At 42.6% G+C, this 16,697-nt stretch overlaps 1 protein-coding gene across 5 annotated transcripts in view; it reads right to left on the bottom strand.

Moving 5' to 3' along the window:
• The window catches only part of LOC144690934 (cytohesin-3), a 68,046-nt gene extending 51,826 nt beyond the window's left edge, over positions 1-16,220 (bottom strand). The window contains exon 1 of one of the 5 annotated variants that reach the window (XM_078558849.1): positions 15,999-16,220. In XM_078558849.1, coding sequence (XP_078414975.1) covers positions 15,999-16,017 — 19 coding nt within the window. In that variant the 5' untranslated portion in view covers positions 16,018-16,220. The other 4 variants (XM_078558847.1, XM_078558852.1, XM_078558850.1 and 1 more) reach the window with 4 other exon arrangements.
• Positions 16,221-16,697: the final 477 nt, after the last annotated feature.

Here is a 16,697-nt window from a genome sequence, read left to right as displayed (position 1 = left end):
CTTGGCAGCTGAAGGCTTGGCCACCAATGATGGTGTGATTAAAATCGGAGATACACGAGAGGTCAGAATTGGAGGAGCATAAACATTTCCAAGGATGTAGAGGTTTTAGAGACAGGGAGGCAGCGAGGCTGATCTGAAAAAAAAGAGAATTTTGAAACTGAGGCATTGCCAGACCTCAAACCAATGTAGGTTAGTGAGCACAGGGGCTAATTTTCTAAAAATTATAATGCTGCCCACTGGTCCTCTTCCAGCTGTCCAATTTGGAGATGACAAGGTCAAAACGAAAGGGGTAGGTGTGTGGAGCCATTCAAAGGAAAGAGGAAGATGACAAAATGGTTTCGTTACGAATTCTAGAGGGCAGTCACGTAGCAATTAAAAGAGGGATCGACAAATGATGGAGCAAAAAGAGCAAATATCCCTGTGGTTATCATGCACCTTGCATTTATATAGTGCCTTTCACAACTTTAGGGCTGCCCAAAGCTCACAGCTAATGACATACTTTTGAAGTGTAGTCACTGTTATATGTAGGAAACATGGCAGCTAATTTGCACACAGCAAGATTCCACAAACAGCAATGTGACAATGACCAGATAGCCTTTTTTAGCTAACTCCTTTGCTCTTCCAAATAGTGCCACAGGATTTTTTATATTGACCTGAGACAGCAGATGGAGCCTTGCTTTAATGGGTCATTCAAAAGACAATATCTGACACTGCAGCTCACCCTCAGTACTGGGCTGAAGTGTCAGCCTAGATTATGGACCCCAAGTCACAGCAACGTCAAGGTTTGTTGAAGCTAGGCAGGAGTAGGGGAGACAGTCTTTGGCAGTAGACTGGTAGAGTGAGGTAGAAAGAAAATGCTTACAAAGCTGAAACATTAGCTACAATGCAGCTAGACTGAGGAGGAAATTGAAAACCAGGAGTTTTTCAAGAATGAGGGATGCAGGTTGCAGATTCACGGGGATCCTTGTACAGAAGAGGATTAAGTTGAGAGTTTTTGATGGCAGGGAAAGAGAAAATGAAAAAAAGAGAGAAAATAGGAAAAGTCAGTCTGTGAAAGTATGATTTCAGGTTTTCAAAGTGGTGAGGGGAGAGATCAGGACCTGGGCCTGTGCAGTGTTTCAGATGCAGGCAAAAACACATTCCCAGAAATAGACCTACAGGGTAGGAAACTCAAACAAGCCAGATTCAAGCTGAGTGTTAGAGTTGAAGCTAGTGACACACAAATGATGGTGGAATGGAAATATATAGAACCCTTTGTTGTTCAATGGGTTTAACTAGATTTCAGATGATATCAGTGGAAAGTGCAACACATTGTCAGAGAGATACCACGCTGGTAAAGGCCTCCAGTTGATGGATGTCAGAATTTCTATTCCAATTTCGATTGCCCCCCCTTCCCCCGCCCCCACATTCCACCATTGAAAGCTGAAAGGAAATTTTCAAATATTCACAGCATGGTGACAGTCAGTGCAATGGAGTACAATATGTAATTAGCACCACCTAGTTCCTGCTTATTTAGTTAGATTAACATCCTGTGATCCGTTATGTAACTTATTCCCACCCTGCCCTTTCCTTCAGCACGGAATTAAATTCTGAGCGACCCACCACACTGAACTATGGACATTATTCCAGATTTTGACTTTCCCTTCAGCCCCCACCCCACTCCTCCTCCTCCCACCCCCATGCAGGTTATTAATTCAAAGAAGCTCCTTTTTGGCTGAACTCCACAGAAATGTTTTAAAGAACAAAAGAGTGAAGTGTAGAAATCGGTGGGGGTGGGAAGAGAGACAGCAAGAGAAAGAGGGGACATTGAGAGAGGGAGCGAAGCAAGGTAAACAAAGGAGAAGAAAGGGAAAAGGAAAAAAGGGAGAGTCTAAAAGGAGGGAAAGGAAAATTATTAGTTGTGGATGTACTAAAATATAACTTTTTTCTTAAAAAATAGACATATTCTGGCTCTATATACTTTTACACCTTAACTTTCATCCAACTGCATAATCAAAACTACATCATGAATAATGCAACAAAATGGTAACATTAATTTTAAGTCCAAACTTTGACTAGGATGATGGAATTCTACAGCAGCAATCTCCCCTTCCCTTCTAATCTGTGGGACGTGGCAAGAGATTAACTGAGTATTTGGGTTACTGCCCATCGCCATGACCCGCTTCTAGAATGAGCAATTGTTCAGTTTGGAGAAGGCACGGACAAAGTTTCCAACCCTCCAGGACTGCCCTGGAGTCTCCGATAATTGCTGACAGCAACTCAGAAAAGACAAATCACAGGAACGTTGAACAAATATATTGGAGCTCGGGAAAGAGAGATGTTTTACTGGGGGCGGGATGGTTGGAAGCAGGAGATCATGTGATGGAACCTCCAAGAATACATCCAACTAAAGCTGGCAACCCAAAGCAGGGAGCTCAGGTTCCAGTCACAGTCAGGCAACACAATGAGGCCTTTCAACACCAGGACAATGCCAAGGTCTGTCTCAGTGCAAGTAACAGAGACTCAGAGGACCTTACAGACTGAATCATGCTGCATTAAACCTTAAAAGCATTTAACATATGAAAGTTACCACCCAAATTAAAAATAGAAAGCGCAAGTTAGTTTCAAATGGGTGGGTTAAGTCAGACCATTGTGGGCAAAACTGCAAACCTGCCAATTTGTGCACTAGTGTCACCCGGAGCACTCTCAAATATACACATAATACACACACACACGAATGAATCACTCTGACAATTTAAAAACTGCGTCATATGCTTGAAGGATAAAGTCGATCAGCATTACAAGACATCCAGTTTTGAAGGCGTACTTGCAACACAGTTTGCTTGATTGGCACAAAAAAACTGTCGTGTTATTGATTAAATTGTGACACAGCCATTATCACTGCACCTCCTCCTCACCACCACTTTCCACCTCAAAATTTACGAAGATGAGTACCATCATAAGAAATTGACATTTCCTTCTGGAATCAAATCTATTGTTTTTTGTGTCTAACCTTGAAAGTACAGCCCAGATTGCTATATTTGTGTGTCTATATGAAGTTAGTTTTGGGAAGGTTTCAACCCAGATAGACTCCTGGGCTGCAGATATATACAAAAACTAACATTTAATCCTTCAACCAAACATCGCTAAAACAGATTATCTGGTCATTATCGAACTGCTGTTTGCGGGATCTTGCTATGCACAAATCAGCTTCCGTTTCCTACATTACAACAATGACTACACTTCAAAAAGTAATTTGTTGGCTGCAAAGTCCTTTGGGATGTTCCGAGGATGAGAAAGGCCCTTTTGAAATGCAAGTGTTTCTTTTAACTGTGGTAATGGTCTCTCTTTCTATTCATTCTTGAAACGTGGGCGTCACTAGCAAGGCCAGCATTTATTGCCCATCCCTAGGCTGCCCTGAGATGGCGATGGGCATTTTTCCTTGAAATACTGTAGCAGTTTGATACTACTGGGAATGGACAGTAGGAGCAATAGTAAACCAATCTAGATATTATCATAGTCCAACAACTTCATGATCACTTTTACGGATACAAATTTTGCTTATAAACTAATAAGTTAAATTGTCACACTTCCATGGCAATATTTGAACTCCAATTCTCTTAATTATTAGTCCACATCTCTGGATTGCTCGCACAATACAATAACTACTAGATGTCATCCCTGCTCCAAAAAAGCCTCTTCTAGAAGCATATGCAGCATAGAAGGGAGCCGTTCTATACATATTTTCCTGAAGGGAAACAAACAGTGCAAGACAAACTTCCCTTTATAGTTCGATCTGCACACCGGCATGCTCTTTCAATTATGAAAATATCTTTGAAGAAGTACAATGGGAACCATCTTTCTCAGCCTTGCATCAGCATTACATCTTTGGACTTGCACTCACATCTGTACAGCCCATTTGTTTGTGTCAACGATCCTTGGCTTATCTTGTGGAAAGCTTTTCCACAAAATAGTAATCCATTACTCTCAATCTGGTCTCCTCAATGCATTATACTACTTATTAAGAATCCATTTTCACAATTTCATTTTTTTTTAGAAAGCCATATCGTTTGCAGCACATCAAAAGCCATTTCCTTGTAAGATCTGCATCACTCATACAATTCTCTACACAATCTCCTCTAAAATAGATGCTTTTTTTTTGTTATTTTTGTCAATTATTCTAAATTTCATGTCTTCTGGTTACCAACCCTCCTACCAGTGGAAATAGCTCATCTTTAACGATATCATTACCACTCAGATTTTGAATGGTGCACGCAAACCGATATATGTGGAAAATACATAAAAAGCAGCAGCCTCCCCAACAGTTCAGTGCTCCCACAGTGCCACATTCTCACAGTACGGCCACCCGAGACTGCAGCGCTGCCATCATCCGCAACCCCCACCCCCCCCCCCCCCCCCCCACAAAAGCCGAGTGCAGTGCTCCCACAGTGCTGCCACCCGAGACAGCAGTGCTGCCATCATCCCCCCCCAGCCGAGTGCAGTGCTCCCTCAGTGCTGCCACCCGAGACTGCAGTGCTGCCATCACCCCACCCCAGCCGAATGCAGTGCTCCCACAGTGCCACATTCCCATAGTGCTGCTACCTGACCTCAAACCCCGACAGTGCAGCGCACCCTTTGGTGTTGCACAGGGAGCACCAGTCTAGATTAAAGGAAAACAGAACAGTACCATTCACAATCAGACATTTCAAAGTGCTTTACACTCCATGAAGTACTTTTGAAGCATAGTCACTGTTGTAGTGTAGGGAACGCAGCAGCCAATTTGCACACAAGTTCCCACAAACAGCCACGTGATGACGACCAGAAAATCTGTTTTTGCGATGTTGGTTGCGTGTCAAATATCGGCCAGGACACTGGGGCAAACTCCTCTGCTCTGCTTCGAGTAATGTCACGGGATCTTTTATGCCCAGAGAGAGCAGGTCTTGGTTTAATGACTCATCTGAAATATAGCATCTCCAGCAGTGCTTAGTGCTGCACTGGAGTATCAGCCTGGATTTTTTACACCAAAATCTCTGGAGTGGGGCTTGAACTCTCAACCTTCAGGTTTAAATGGTAAGAGCACTCCCACTGAGCCATGGATGACACTGTCTGACAGGGAGAATCATGTACGGGTGACAGAACCCATCTGATTTTCCTCCACTGAGACTAAAACAGAAGGAAAATCTGATTGCTCACTGCCAGAATCTCTCTCCACCCAATTTTTCATTACACATTCAGCTCAACAGCTGGTGTTAAAAGGTGGCACTCAATCCTTATTCTGAAGATTGGGAACAACAAGCTTTCTGAACAACTCCTACGATTACACAGGATATACAGCACAGAAACAGGCCATTCAGCCCAACCAGTTCATGCCGCCAATTATTCTCCACTGAAGCCCCCCTCATATTTCCTCACTCATCTAAATCTATGCTCATAGCCCTCTATTGCCTTCGCCTTCATAGCTTCCCCTTAAATGCATTTATTCTATTCACCTCAACCATTCCCTGTGGGAGCGAGTTCCACATTCTCATCACTCTTTGGGTAAAGAAGTTTCTTCTGAATTCCCTATTTGATTCTTGATGGCTATCTTATATAGACGGCCTCTCGTTATGCTCTTCCCCACAGTGGAAACATTCTCTGTATCCACTCCATCAAAACCTTTCATAATTTTAAAAGGCCACTATTATGTCACCCCCTTAGCCTTCTTTTTTCAAGAAAACAAAGACTCAACCTTGGTTAGTCCTTTCCTGATATGTATACCTATGCATTTCTGATATCATCCATATAACTCTTCTCTACACCCTCTTCATTGCATTTATTTTATAGTATGGTGACTGGAATGGCACACAGTACTGAATGTGTTCTAACCAAGGTCCCATATAGGTTTAGCATAACTTCCCTAATTTTCAAGTCTATTTTAACTCACCATTTAAACACCATTTACTATTCCTACGATTGGAGGAAGGGTGAAAATGGAATAAAGTGCAAACACCAATGAATCTCTTCACTTCATTGTCTTGCTCCTTTACAAGACAATTTTTTTTGCACAGTCTCTCTCTCGGTGCATTAATTACCTCCATCTCAAAACATTACCTTTATTTGAAAGTAAACATTTGCATATCAGTTGAAGGGGTGGGACACCCATAATGTCAACTACCATTGGCAAGCTTCATCATAAGAATCACCCGCATACAGTCCAAGCGCAGCACAGCCTGGTACAAATTTTGGAAGGTAATATTGCAAATTTACATGTGCACTTAGCAAAACAACAGATGGTTTTTGTCTGCCTAACTGCAACACCAGTACGAAAGAACAAAGTAAACTAGCATTTGTCTAGCACCTTTCACAATATTCCTTAACGCTTTAACATCGTAAGTAATTGCAAGTGTAGTCACAGTTGTAACGGAGGGAGCACAGCAGCGCAAAAGACCTGACAATCTGTTCTTTAGTGATCGTGACCAAAGGACAAATATAGGCTAGGATACTGGGGAGAACTCCCCTTCCCTTCTTCAGAAGAGGAAGGCTTACAAGAATGGTTCCAGGAATGAGGGACTTCAGTTATGAGGATAGATTGGTGAAGCTGGGTTGTTCTCCTTAAAGAGAAGGGGAGGGTGAAAGGAAATTTGATAAAGGTATTCAAAGCCATGAGGTCCAGACAGCGTAGATGGAAGAAACAGTTCATGTTGCCAGAAGGGTTAAGAACCAAGGACATGGATTGGCAAAAGAGCCAAAGCAGCATGAGGAATTTTATTTCCAACGCAGCAAACGGTTATGATCTGGAATACAATGCCTGAAAAGGTGCTGGAGGTAGGTTCAAACAGATCTTTCAAAAGAGACTTCGATAAGTGCCTGAACAGAAAAATAAAATGCAGGGCTATGGGGAAAGGGCAGAGGAGAGAGACTAACCGAGTTACTCTTCTGATGAAGGGTCATACGGACTCGAAACATCAACTGTATTCCTCTCCGCAGATGCTGTCAGACCTGCTGAGTTTTTCCAAGTACTTTTGTTTTTGTTCTAGATTTCCAGCATCCGCAGTATTTTACTTTTATACTCTTGCAGAAAGTTCGCACAGACAGTGGGCTGAATGGTCTCCTTCGGTGCAGTAACCATGCCATGATTCTAATAAATACCAAAAGATCTTTTACATCCACCTAAGAGAACAGAGATGGTTTGGTTTAATGTCCCATCTGGCAGTCTATGTCCAGTGGGGTTCGACAGGGGTCGGTATATGACATGAAAATTGGTGGGGTGGTAAATAGTGAGGAGGATAACCTTAGATTACAGGAGGCTATAGACGGGCTGGTCAGTGGCAAATGGAATTTAACCTGGATAAGTGTGAGGTGATGCACTTGGGCAGGACAAACAAGGCACAGGAATACACAATGAATGGTAGGACCCTGGGAAGTACTGAGGATCAGAGGAACTTTGGTGTGCATGTCCACCGGTCCCTTAAGGTAGCGGGACAGGTAGATAAAAGGTGGTTAAGAAGGCATATGGGATACTTGCCTTTATTAGCCGAAGCATAAAATATAAGAGCAGGGAGGTTATGCTGGAACTGTATAAAACGCTGGTTAGGCCACAGCTAGAGTACTGCGTGCAGTTCTGGAATCCGCATTATAGGAAAGATGTGATTGCACTAGAGAGAGAGTGCAGAGGAGATTTACCAGGATGTTGCCTGGGCTGGAGAGTTTTAGTTATGAGAAAAGATTGGATAGACTGGGGTTATTTTCCCTGGAGCAGAGGGGATTGAGGGGGGACATGATTGAGGTGTATAAAATTATGAGGGGCATAGATAGAGTAGACAGGAAGGAACTTTCTCCTTGGTGGAGGGATCAATAACATGGGGTCATAGATTTAAGGTAAGGGGCAGGAGGTTTAGAGGGGATGTGAAAAAGAATTTTTTCACCCAGAGGGTGCTGGTAATCTGGAACTCATTGCCTGAAAAGGATGGTAGAGGCAGAAACCCTCATAACATTTAAGAGGTGTTTGGACGTGCGCTTGCGATGTCATGGCATACAAAGCCTAGTGCTGGAAAATGGGATTAGAATAGTTAGGTTAAAAGCAAAAAACTGCAGATGCTGGAAATCCAAAACAAAAACAAAAATAAAAGTACCTGGAAAAACTCAGCAGGTCTGACAGCATCTGCAGAGAGGAATACAGTTAACGTTTTGAGTCCATATGACTCTTCAACAGAGCTAAGGAAAAACAGAAGACAGGTGAAATATAAGCAAGTTTAAGGTGGGGTGGGACAAGTAGAGCTGGATAGAGGGCCAGTGATAGGTGGAGATTGAAACTGGGGGCACAGGCAGCTTAGAAATAGGGTGCATCGGTGCTGCTGGAGGGAGAGGTCGAGTGTGTTCATATGGCGGCGCATGGCACTGAGTGTGGATCTCAGGATGCGGTGAGAACAGCAGTCCGAGGAGCGTTGTATGTCCCGGAGATACCTGTAATCCTGGGTGGGTTCGAAACATGAGGGATGGAGCTTCAGTTGAAATCCACGTGGGGTAAGTCGGAGACGGAGACAGTCACTGAGGAAGGAAATATGGCTGTGAAAGTGAGTTTTAGTAAACACCTTGTCAAACACCAGGAGAGAAATAGAAAGCAATGAAGGTGAACAAGGCAAAAGAGAGAGGCAGAAATCCTGTCAGAGAGAAGAACAATACTTCTTCAAGGTAGGCATTCCTTGATGAGAAGTGGCAGTCAATTAAGCACTAAGACAAAAGCAAAAAACTGTGGATGCTGGAAATCTAAAACAAAAATAAAAATATCTGTAAAAACTCAGTAGGTCTGACAGCATCTGCAGAGATGAATACAGTTAACGTTTTGAGTCCGTATGACTCTTCAACAGAACTAAGGAAAAATAGAAGAGAGGTGAAATATAAGCTGGTTTAAGGGGTTGGGGGGGGGGGGGGGAGAACAGGGACAAGTAGAGCTGGATAGAGGGCCAGTGATAGGTATCTCCAGGACATACAACGCTCCTCGGACTGCTGTTCTCGTCGCATCCTGAGATCCACACTCAGTGCCATGCGCCATCATATGAACACACTCGACCTCTCCCTCCAGTAGCACCGACGCACCCTATTTCTAAGCTGCCTGTGCCCCCAGTTTCAATCTACACCTATCACTGGCCCTCTATCCAGCTCTACTTGTCCCACCCCCCCCTTAAACCATCTTATATTTCACCTCTCTTCTATTTTTCCTTAGTTCTGTTGAAGAGTCATATGAACTCGAAACGTTAACTGTATTCCTCTCCGCAGATGCTGTCAGACCTGCTGAGTTTTTCCAGGTATTTTTGTTTTTGTTTAGAATAGTTAGGTACTTGTTTGACCATGCAGACTCAATGGGCCAACGGGCCTTTTTCTGTGCTGTAGACCTCTATGACGTGAATGGACAGCTGCAGTTTCCTTCATGCTCTCAAATTCATCTTCCCCATTCCTCTCTGCCTGTTTTTTTGTTATTAATTACTTGTGGAATGTGAGCATCCCTGGCAAGGCCAACATTTACTGCCCATCTACAATTGCCCTCAAGAAGGTGGTGGTGAGCCACCTTCTTGAGCCACTGCAGTCGATCTGGTGCAGGTATGCCCACATTAGGGAGGGAGTTCCAGGATTTTGATCCAGCAACAGTGAAGGAACAGTGATTAAGTCAGGACAGTGCAAGACTTGGAGGGGAACCTGCAGGTGGTGGTATTCCCATGTGTCTGCTGCCCTTGTCCTTCTAGGTGGTGGAGGTTGCAGGCTTGGGAGGTGCTATCTAAGGACCCTTGGCAGGTTGCTGCATAGTTCACAATGCTCCAACTGTGCATCGGTGATGGAGGAAGTTAATGTGTAAAGCAGTAGATAGGGTGCCAATCAAGCTGGCTGTGGTGTTAGATGGTGTCGAGCTTCTTGAGCACTTTTGGAGCTGTACTTATTGGCAAATGGAGAGTATTCCATCACACTCCTGACTTGTGCCTTGTCGATGGTGGACAAACTTGGAGAGTCAGGAGATTAGTCACTGCCACAAAATTGTCAGTTTCTAACCTGCTCTTGTCATCACAGCATTTATAAGACTGGCCCCAACATGGGCAGAAAAATGCTGCAACTTGGTCCATACGCAAGCTGGTCTTCATGTCCACACATCAAGCTTCTTGTTTATACAAATAATTATTTAGTTTTATTATACAACAATGCTGTTAGGGGAATACCCATGTATCAATGCAGGTAACTTGGCACAATGACGCAAGGACCAACACCACACCATGAGCCAATAGTACATGACTTCACAATTACAATCTTGCACTCTTCAGCTCCAAAAATCAGCCACTTCACTATCTTAAAAAAAAATGCCAAATGAGACAAAGCATAGGGAGAGAGTGAGGAAAGAAAGAGGGGAGGCTAGGAATGAAAGAATGTAAAACCACTTGTGTGCTGACAGAATGCACCAGAGCCTGCGAGCAGGCTACTTTCCCACCTAGGAGATGCCATAACACAGATGAAAATAGACTTCAATATTCAAGGTCAAACCATCACAAATTCAGACATTCATTCAGTTTATAACATCCTTATGGAGATCATTAGTAAACATAATGAAAACCAAGCACAGAATCCTCTGGGACTCCACTAGTCATCACTAACCAATTCACTTTCCATAACACCACCCTATGTTTCCCTCCCACGCACATAAGCAACAGCTTAATCTTGTCCCCAATGACCACTGTAATTACAATTTTCCAATTGTTCCTCCATTCCCCCAAAGTGTTTTCTTTATAAAGTTAGCCTGAATATGCTATTGTGTACCATCAGATGTTATGCCTGCGTGCATTCCCTCAAGCACCCGAGACACTTTCCTATCTTACCAACAACTTGGAACTCCCCCTGAAAAGCTTTGACATGCATCGGCATTGCGTGTCCTACTTTTTAAAGGCTGTAGGTATTCCAATTTATATCCTTTCCAGATGTTTCGGGACAACACTCAGTTTTATTTTGATGGTTTGTTTTATTAAATCTTTTTCCTCAGCAATTACCCTCTAGCTTGTAAGTTATTTTATAATCACTCTTCCCTTTCCCTGATGGCAGCCAAAAGTTTTTCAAAGCCCCCCTTAAGGTTCACGGTTACATAAATAAATTACATAACGACATGCTAAAGTGCTGACCTTAGTCCCTTATTTAACATCCTGAATCAGGGGACCAACTTTCTCTATGAATTCAGCCTCCTCATTTGGCCCACTTCAACCACAGCAGTTGTCTCTTAGTTGGCTAAGACATTCCCCATTTCAGAAACATATGCTATTTTGCTCTTCAATTCCAGAATGGTTTGATCATTGTCCTAGTGGAATTTTGCTGTTGCAAAGTTTTCCACCCCAAACTAAGTCAGGCACCTCGCCGGCTAAGCCACCTCTGAGCTTCAGGAGCTTCAGGAGCTCCTGCACTAGAAAAGTTACCACCGTACTTTGAGAGATAGCATGGTAGGTAGCCATATTCAATTTTGCACCATTCTCTCAGATAAAAGGATTCTCATTCCAATGGGCACATTTCAAGCTCAGTTTCTTAAATTCCTAACATGCTCATGGGTGCATAAATTGTTGCCAGATTCTAGGTTATTTTTTGTTTTAAAATTTTGTTGGTACAGTAGCATAGTGGTTATGTTAATGGACCAGTAATCCAGAGGCCTGGACTGATAATCCAGAGAAGTGAGTTCAAATCCAAAATTTGCAGTTGGAAAATTTGAATTCAGTTAATTAATTAAATCAATCTGAAATAAAACAAAAGCTAGCAACATGAAACTATCAGATTGTCATAAAAACCCATTGGATTCACTGACATCCTTTAGGAAAAGGAAACCTGCCATCCTTAGCTGGTCCAGCCTACATGTAACTCTGGACCTTCTTTCAGCATGGTTGATTCTTAACTTCCCTCTGAAATGGCCTGGCAAGCCACTCAAGTTGTCGCCACCACCTTCTCTGGGGTAATTAGTGATAGGCAATAAATGCTGGTTTTGCCGACAATGCCCGCATCCTTTGAATAGAGCAGCCTGCCCAATACTTTGCCATTTTCATCAAGCTTTTGATATATATGCATTTATTTCATCCTGCCATCAAATTCAAGACTTCCCAAGTTTCATAATACACTATGCCTTGCTTACCACAATTGCCTTCTGTTCCTGCATGGCTCTTTCCAACACTCAAGTCTACACCATTTCTTCAAAAACATCCTTTCCCATCATTAAACAGTGCCAGAAACTACGCTCACACTGCTTGTGCAGACACAAAGAAAATATATGCATTTTTTTCTTAAAAGTTAATCTTAGCTTTAGATGCTTGCCAAGTCTACAAAAATGAAACACCATGGATTCTTCCACTGATTAAATTCAACCCCAAAACCAAAACAAACCAGCAGTCAACATAGCTGCTCCTGAAAGGCATGTCTTTGATCAGTTTGCAAATGCTGTCACGTTTTGCTTGCAGTATTTTTTTTCAAAACGTATTTTGCACCATTTGATCAAACTAAAACTGTTTCAAAAAGATTATAAAAGTACAAAATTGCTGAGACACTAAATGACAGTCTCACCTGTCAAAGCACATCAATAATATAAACATGTACACAACACATCATGTATCATTGCACAACACTTGCAAAATAGTTACCAGAAATAAGCTGAGATTAAATTCATTTAATATAGCTATTCTGAAAGATTTGTTTTACAAAATCAATAGTTTTTAGTCTCTGAATATTCAACTCCAAATATTAATGAATTAAAAATACCTTCAGTCCCTTCAGTTCCAGAAGACACCTATACAACTTGGGTGTTTAGTTCAACAGGCAGTTCTTCATACACAAATCTAGGCAGTGGATACGGCTAGACAATTTAATTGTGGAGCATCACAATCAAGATCAATCATATGCACAGATGCAAAAGTCATTGACTAGTGATTTTGTCTCTTCCCCTCACTGCCACTCCTGCCTCCTCCAAAGTTCAGGGACAACCGTATTCCCATGGTCATCCCCAATCAGAACATTAACTCGGTAAAACCTGGGGTGCTGCTAATTTATGTAAAATTAGACAGCTATACATGATCTAAGCCCAGTGCATTTCTTTACACCTGCCTGATCCATTTTGTAAATGCCCTGACTCCAGCTCCCACAGCAAAAGCCAAGACTTATCCCAGTCTCATGTGCAATGTATAAGCCTGAAGTATCTCCTACAGTGAGAACATACCAGTTTCAGGACACAATAAAGAGTGCTCTCTCTCTTTTTCCCTCTCTCTCAACAAAAGGCAAACATTTATGGTACAAAAGGAGTTAGAAAACAACAACAGGTAGGAAAGGACTACTGTCAAGAGAACCAATCTGAAAGTAAACATTAAAATTTTATACATTACAGAAAAGCGATTGTGAGGGAAATTGCACCAGCAGGGAAAAAAAAATCATGGGAACTACTTTTCACACGTGTTCAGGAAAGAGAAAAAAAATCTAGGTAAAAAATCATACGATCCATAGGAAATGTCGCATCAGGATATACATACACTGCACAAATCAAACGTCGCATCAGGATATACATACACTGCACAAATCAAACATCGGTTGGTAATTGCAAGTTGGTTGCCGAGTTTCTATATTTGGCTAGCTGTAATCTCAATAGAGTAGGATGCAAGTTAAGGCACACACAGTCCTTGGCAGCAAGTATTCTTGACAAAATTATTTTGGAGGAAGAAACATATTGTGTGTAAAATAAAAAATGAATGATGCTAGTGTGGTCAGCTGGTCATCTGACAAAGGCACAGAAATGGGATAAGTGCTACTGAAAAAATTTTTAGGATAGGTTATTGGGTATTGCCTTGTGAGTGAGGGTGCGTAAAGTAAAAATAGTGTATAAGAAGTTATTCTGAAGCTCATTGTGTTATGTAGGCCACTGTATCGACGATGTTATACACAGCAAAATTCCACCCCCAAAACAACCATCAAATGATTAACCAGTCAATCAGCATTCTGGGGATTCTGCCATAGGATCTTCCAAAGGAAAACCCTGGGAATACAATAATAGAGAACATTATAGTGAATGATCACAATATATAGCGTGTGCACCACATGCCACATTATTGATGCCCTTGGAAAGTGCAGGTTTGCTGGGAAAAGACTGTGAAACTGCCAAAACAGAGAGACTGTCTGTGTATGGACAAACTTGAATGGTGGGAGCAAAATTGCAAAAAACTGCATAGTGGAGAATACAACAATTCAATTCTGTGGCATCTATGGTCAGCCAGGAATATTAACTAAACCCTAAGTTAGTGTTAGAAAAACATGGAGCTAAATTAACTACAGCGTTAACAAACATTTTAGCCTTCTATAAAGTTTGCCATAAGACCATTTCAAATAATCCTGCAAAAATAGTTACATTGTTAGTACAAAAACAATGAACATTTGAAGGTCACAGGGACACAGATTAAGCAGCATAACAATGTTTAATTAGATAACTGAATAGTTCCCTATGTCAAAAGACAGCTCATTGCTCTGCAAGTGTATCCTGAAACTTTATGTTTAATTCTGGATGATGTAAAGGACAATGTACAACGTATCTTTGAAGTTAACCCAGCAAAGGCTTGATAAGGTTGACTGGCCTCAATCAGTTCTCTGTCATTCTATGATTCTCACCCACTCTGAAGCTATTTAACAATTGTTCCCCTTCCTCACCCTCCCCAACCAACTGTGATGAATCAGTACACAATGCATGTTGTGGTTTTAAATCATTTCAAACAGCTAGTATGGGGATACAGGGAGGGAGAGACTACAATTGGTATCGAATACCTCCAGGCTTATACAAGGAGTGGTAGTGTGGGAGAGAGAAAAAATAATTACCCAAGAATCCTGATCACTATCCACCTCTGCTGGAAAGTGGGAGTTAGATGGTGGGAGGCAAGAGGGTTTGGTTCTAATGCTCCTCAGTCTGTTAACATGCATGATCTAGGTACGTACTGACGGACGATTTGGGCAAATTATCAGGGAGCTAGCCACCCTAGAAAGAATAGGATTCTCCTCATCATCGCATCTGTTCAAAATGAAGTGTCTAGTTACAATGACTGATCAAATTGCATTGCGAACAGGGTTTAACACAGTCTTCACAGACTGTAAGTCTCCTGCTTAATTTGGATAATAACGGCTTACAATAAAACAAACCACAATAGTCACTGTTGATAACGAAGCGTGTTAACTTGCATCAGGTTCGGTACAACAAATAGCGAGTAACTGAATCTTCATCGTTTGAAAACCAGGAACATTTAAAACACGACAATTAATCCTTCAAAAAAAGGGTCACACCAAATGTCCAAAGTGTGGAAAGAAAGAAACATTTCAAATGTAAATCCGAATTGAGATTTAAAAGCGCGCACACCCCGCAAAACAGACAGGGTACGGTTACAATAACAGTGCGAGGTTAGAGATATTTATGTCAAATGCACATTTAACACACATCACCGTACTACACATGCAATACATCTGATTAGCAACAAGTTTGTTTCAATATAAATACAAAATAAACAGGACGAGGGAAGGGGGTGAGATTCCCGTTATTAACTTAAAGACAAACACATTCCGAGACACACCACCCCCACTGTCAGCCCGAGTCTCTCAGCAAAACGTACAAGTGGCGTCCGGAGAACAGGGGGGGGAAGCGGTGGAGGCGACAACAGGATCAGGACCCGAGGGACTGACAGGAGAAGGAGGGAGGGGAGGGGGGGGGGGGGGGGGGAAATAGACAAATTAAAAGAGAAAGTTTGGAGGAAAAAAAACTAGAACCTGGTAGCAGCGGTTTTAATACGTTAGGAGTGGCCGCTGTTGTGGGGCGACCAGGACAAGAAGCCGCTGACTGGGCTGCAGTCCCAATCCCTCCTTCACCATAATCCCTCAGATCCCACATTCTCGTCCCTGCCTCAGTTCCGAGGCCCTCCCCACACTCACTCACTCACACCTTCCCTCTCCCTCTCCCTCTCTGCCCCTGCCCGGAGGAGCAGTTGTTACATTGTAACTCGGACTGTAACAATTCTTACCCTGCGGATCCGCTTCCATCCTGGATACAGTAACAAAAGCTGAAGGGCGAGGGAGGGTAGGAATGGAGAGGCAGCGATCGATCCAACTAACTAACTAACTAACTAACTACCGGACTGACCAGCTCGCCGAGGGTTTGTTTATTAATCGGCTCGAGACAGGAAAAAAAACTGATCCAGCGACCGTGCTACGTCATCCGATCACGTGGCACTGCTGCAAACCCCCCGCCCCGCCCATATCACGTGACCGGGTGGCCTAACCGGGAGGGCGTTAACAACAACTTACATTTATTTAGCCTCTCTTAAGGTCCTGTGTCACGTCACAGTCTGCTTCATCCCAGGATTGTTATCAAAGGAAATTTAACACATAACGAGTCACATAACGAGGTATATATTAGTAGGTGATCAAAAGCTTGGTCAAAGAGGTTGATTTCGATGCTGCTTAAAGGAGGGGTTAGAGGAGTCTTGGGTTAATGGGACGGACTTCCCGAGTTTGGGGCTCAGGATCGAAATTAAAGGCTAATTCCCCCCAATGGTGGAGTGATAGAAATCAGGGATTCTGAAGCGACCAGACTTAAGACGTAGGAGCATGAAATAGGCCATTCGGCCCATCGAGTCCACTCTGCCATTCAATGAGATCATGGCTGATCCTCAACTCCACTTTCCAGCCTTTTCCCCATAGCGCCTGATTCTCTTACTGAT

Source organism: Cetorhinus maximus, chromosome 15, assembly GCF_964194155.1.
Source record: "Cetorhinus maximus chromosome 15, sCetMax3.hap1.1, whole genome shotgun sequence".
Taxonomy (NCBI): domain Eukaryota; kingdom Metazoa; phylum Chordata; class Chondrichthyes; order Lamniformes; family Cetorhinidae; genus Cetorhinus; species Cetorhinus maximus.
This window is presented reverse-complemented; position numbering and strand designations above follow the sequence as displayed.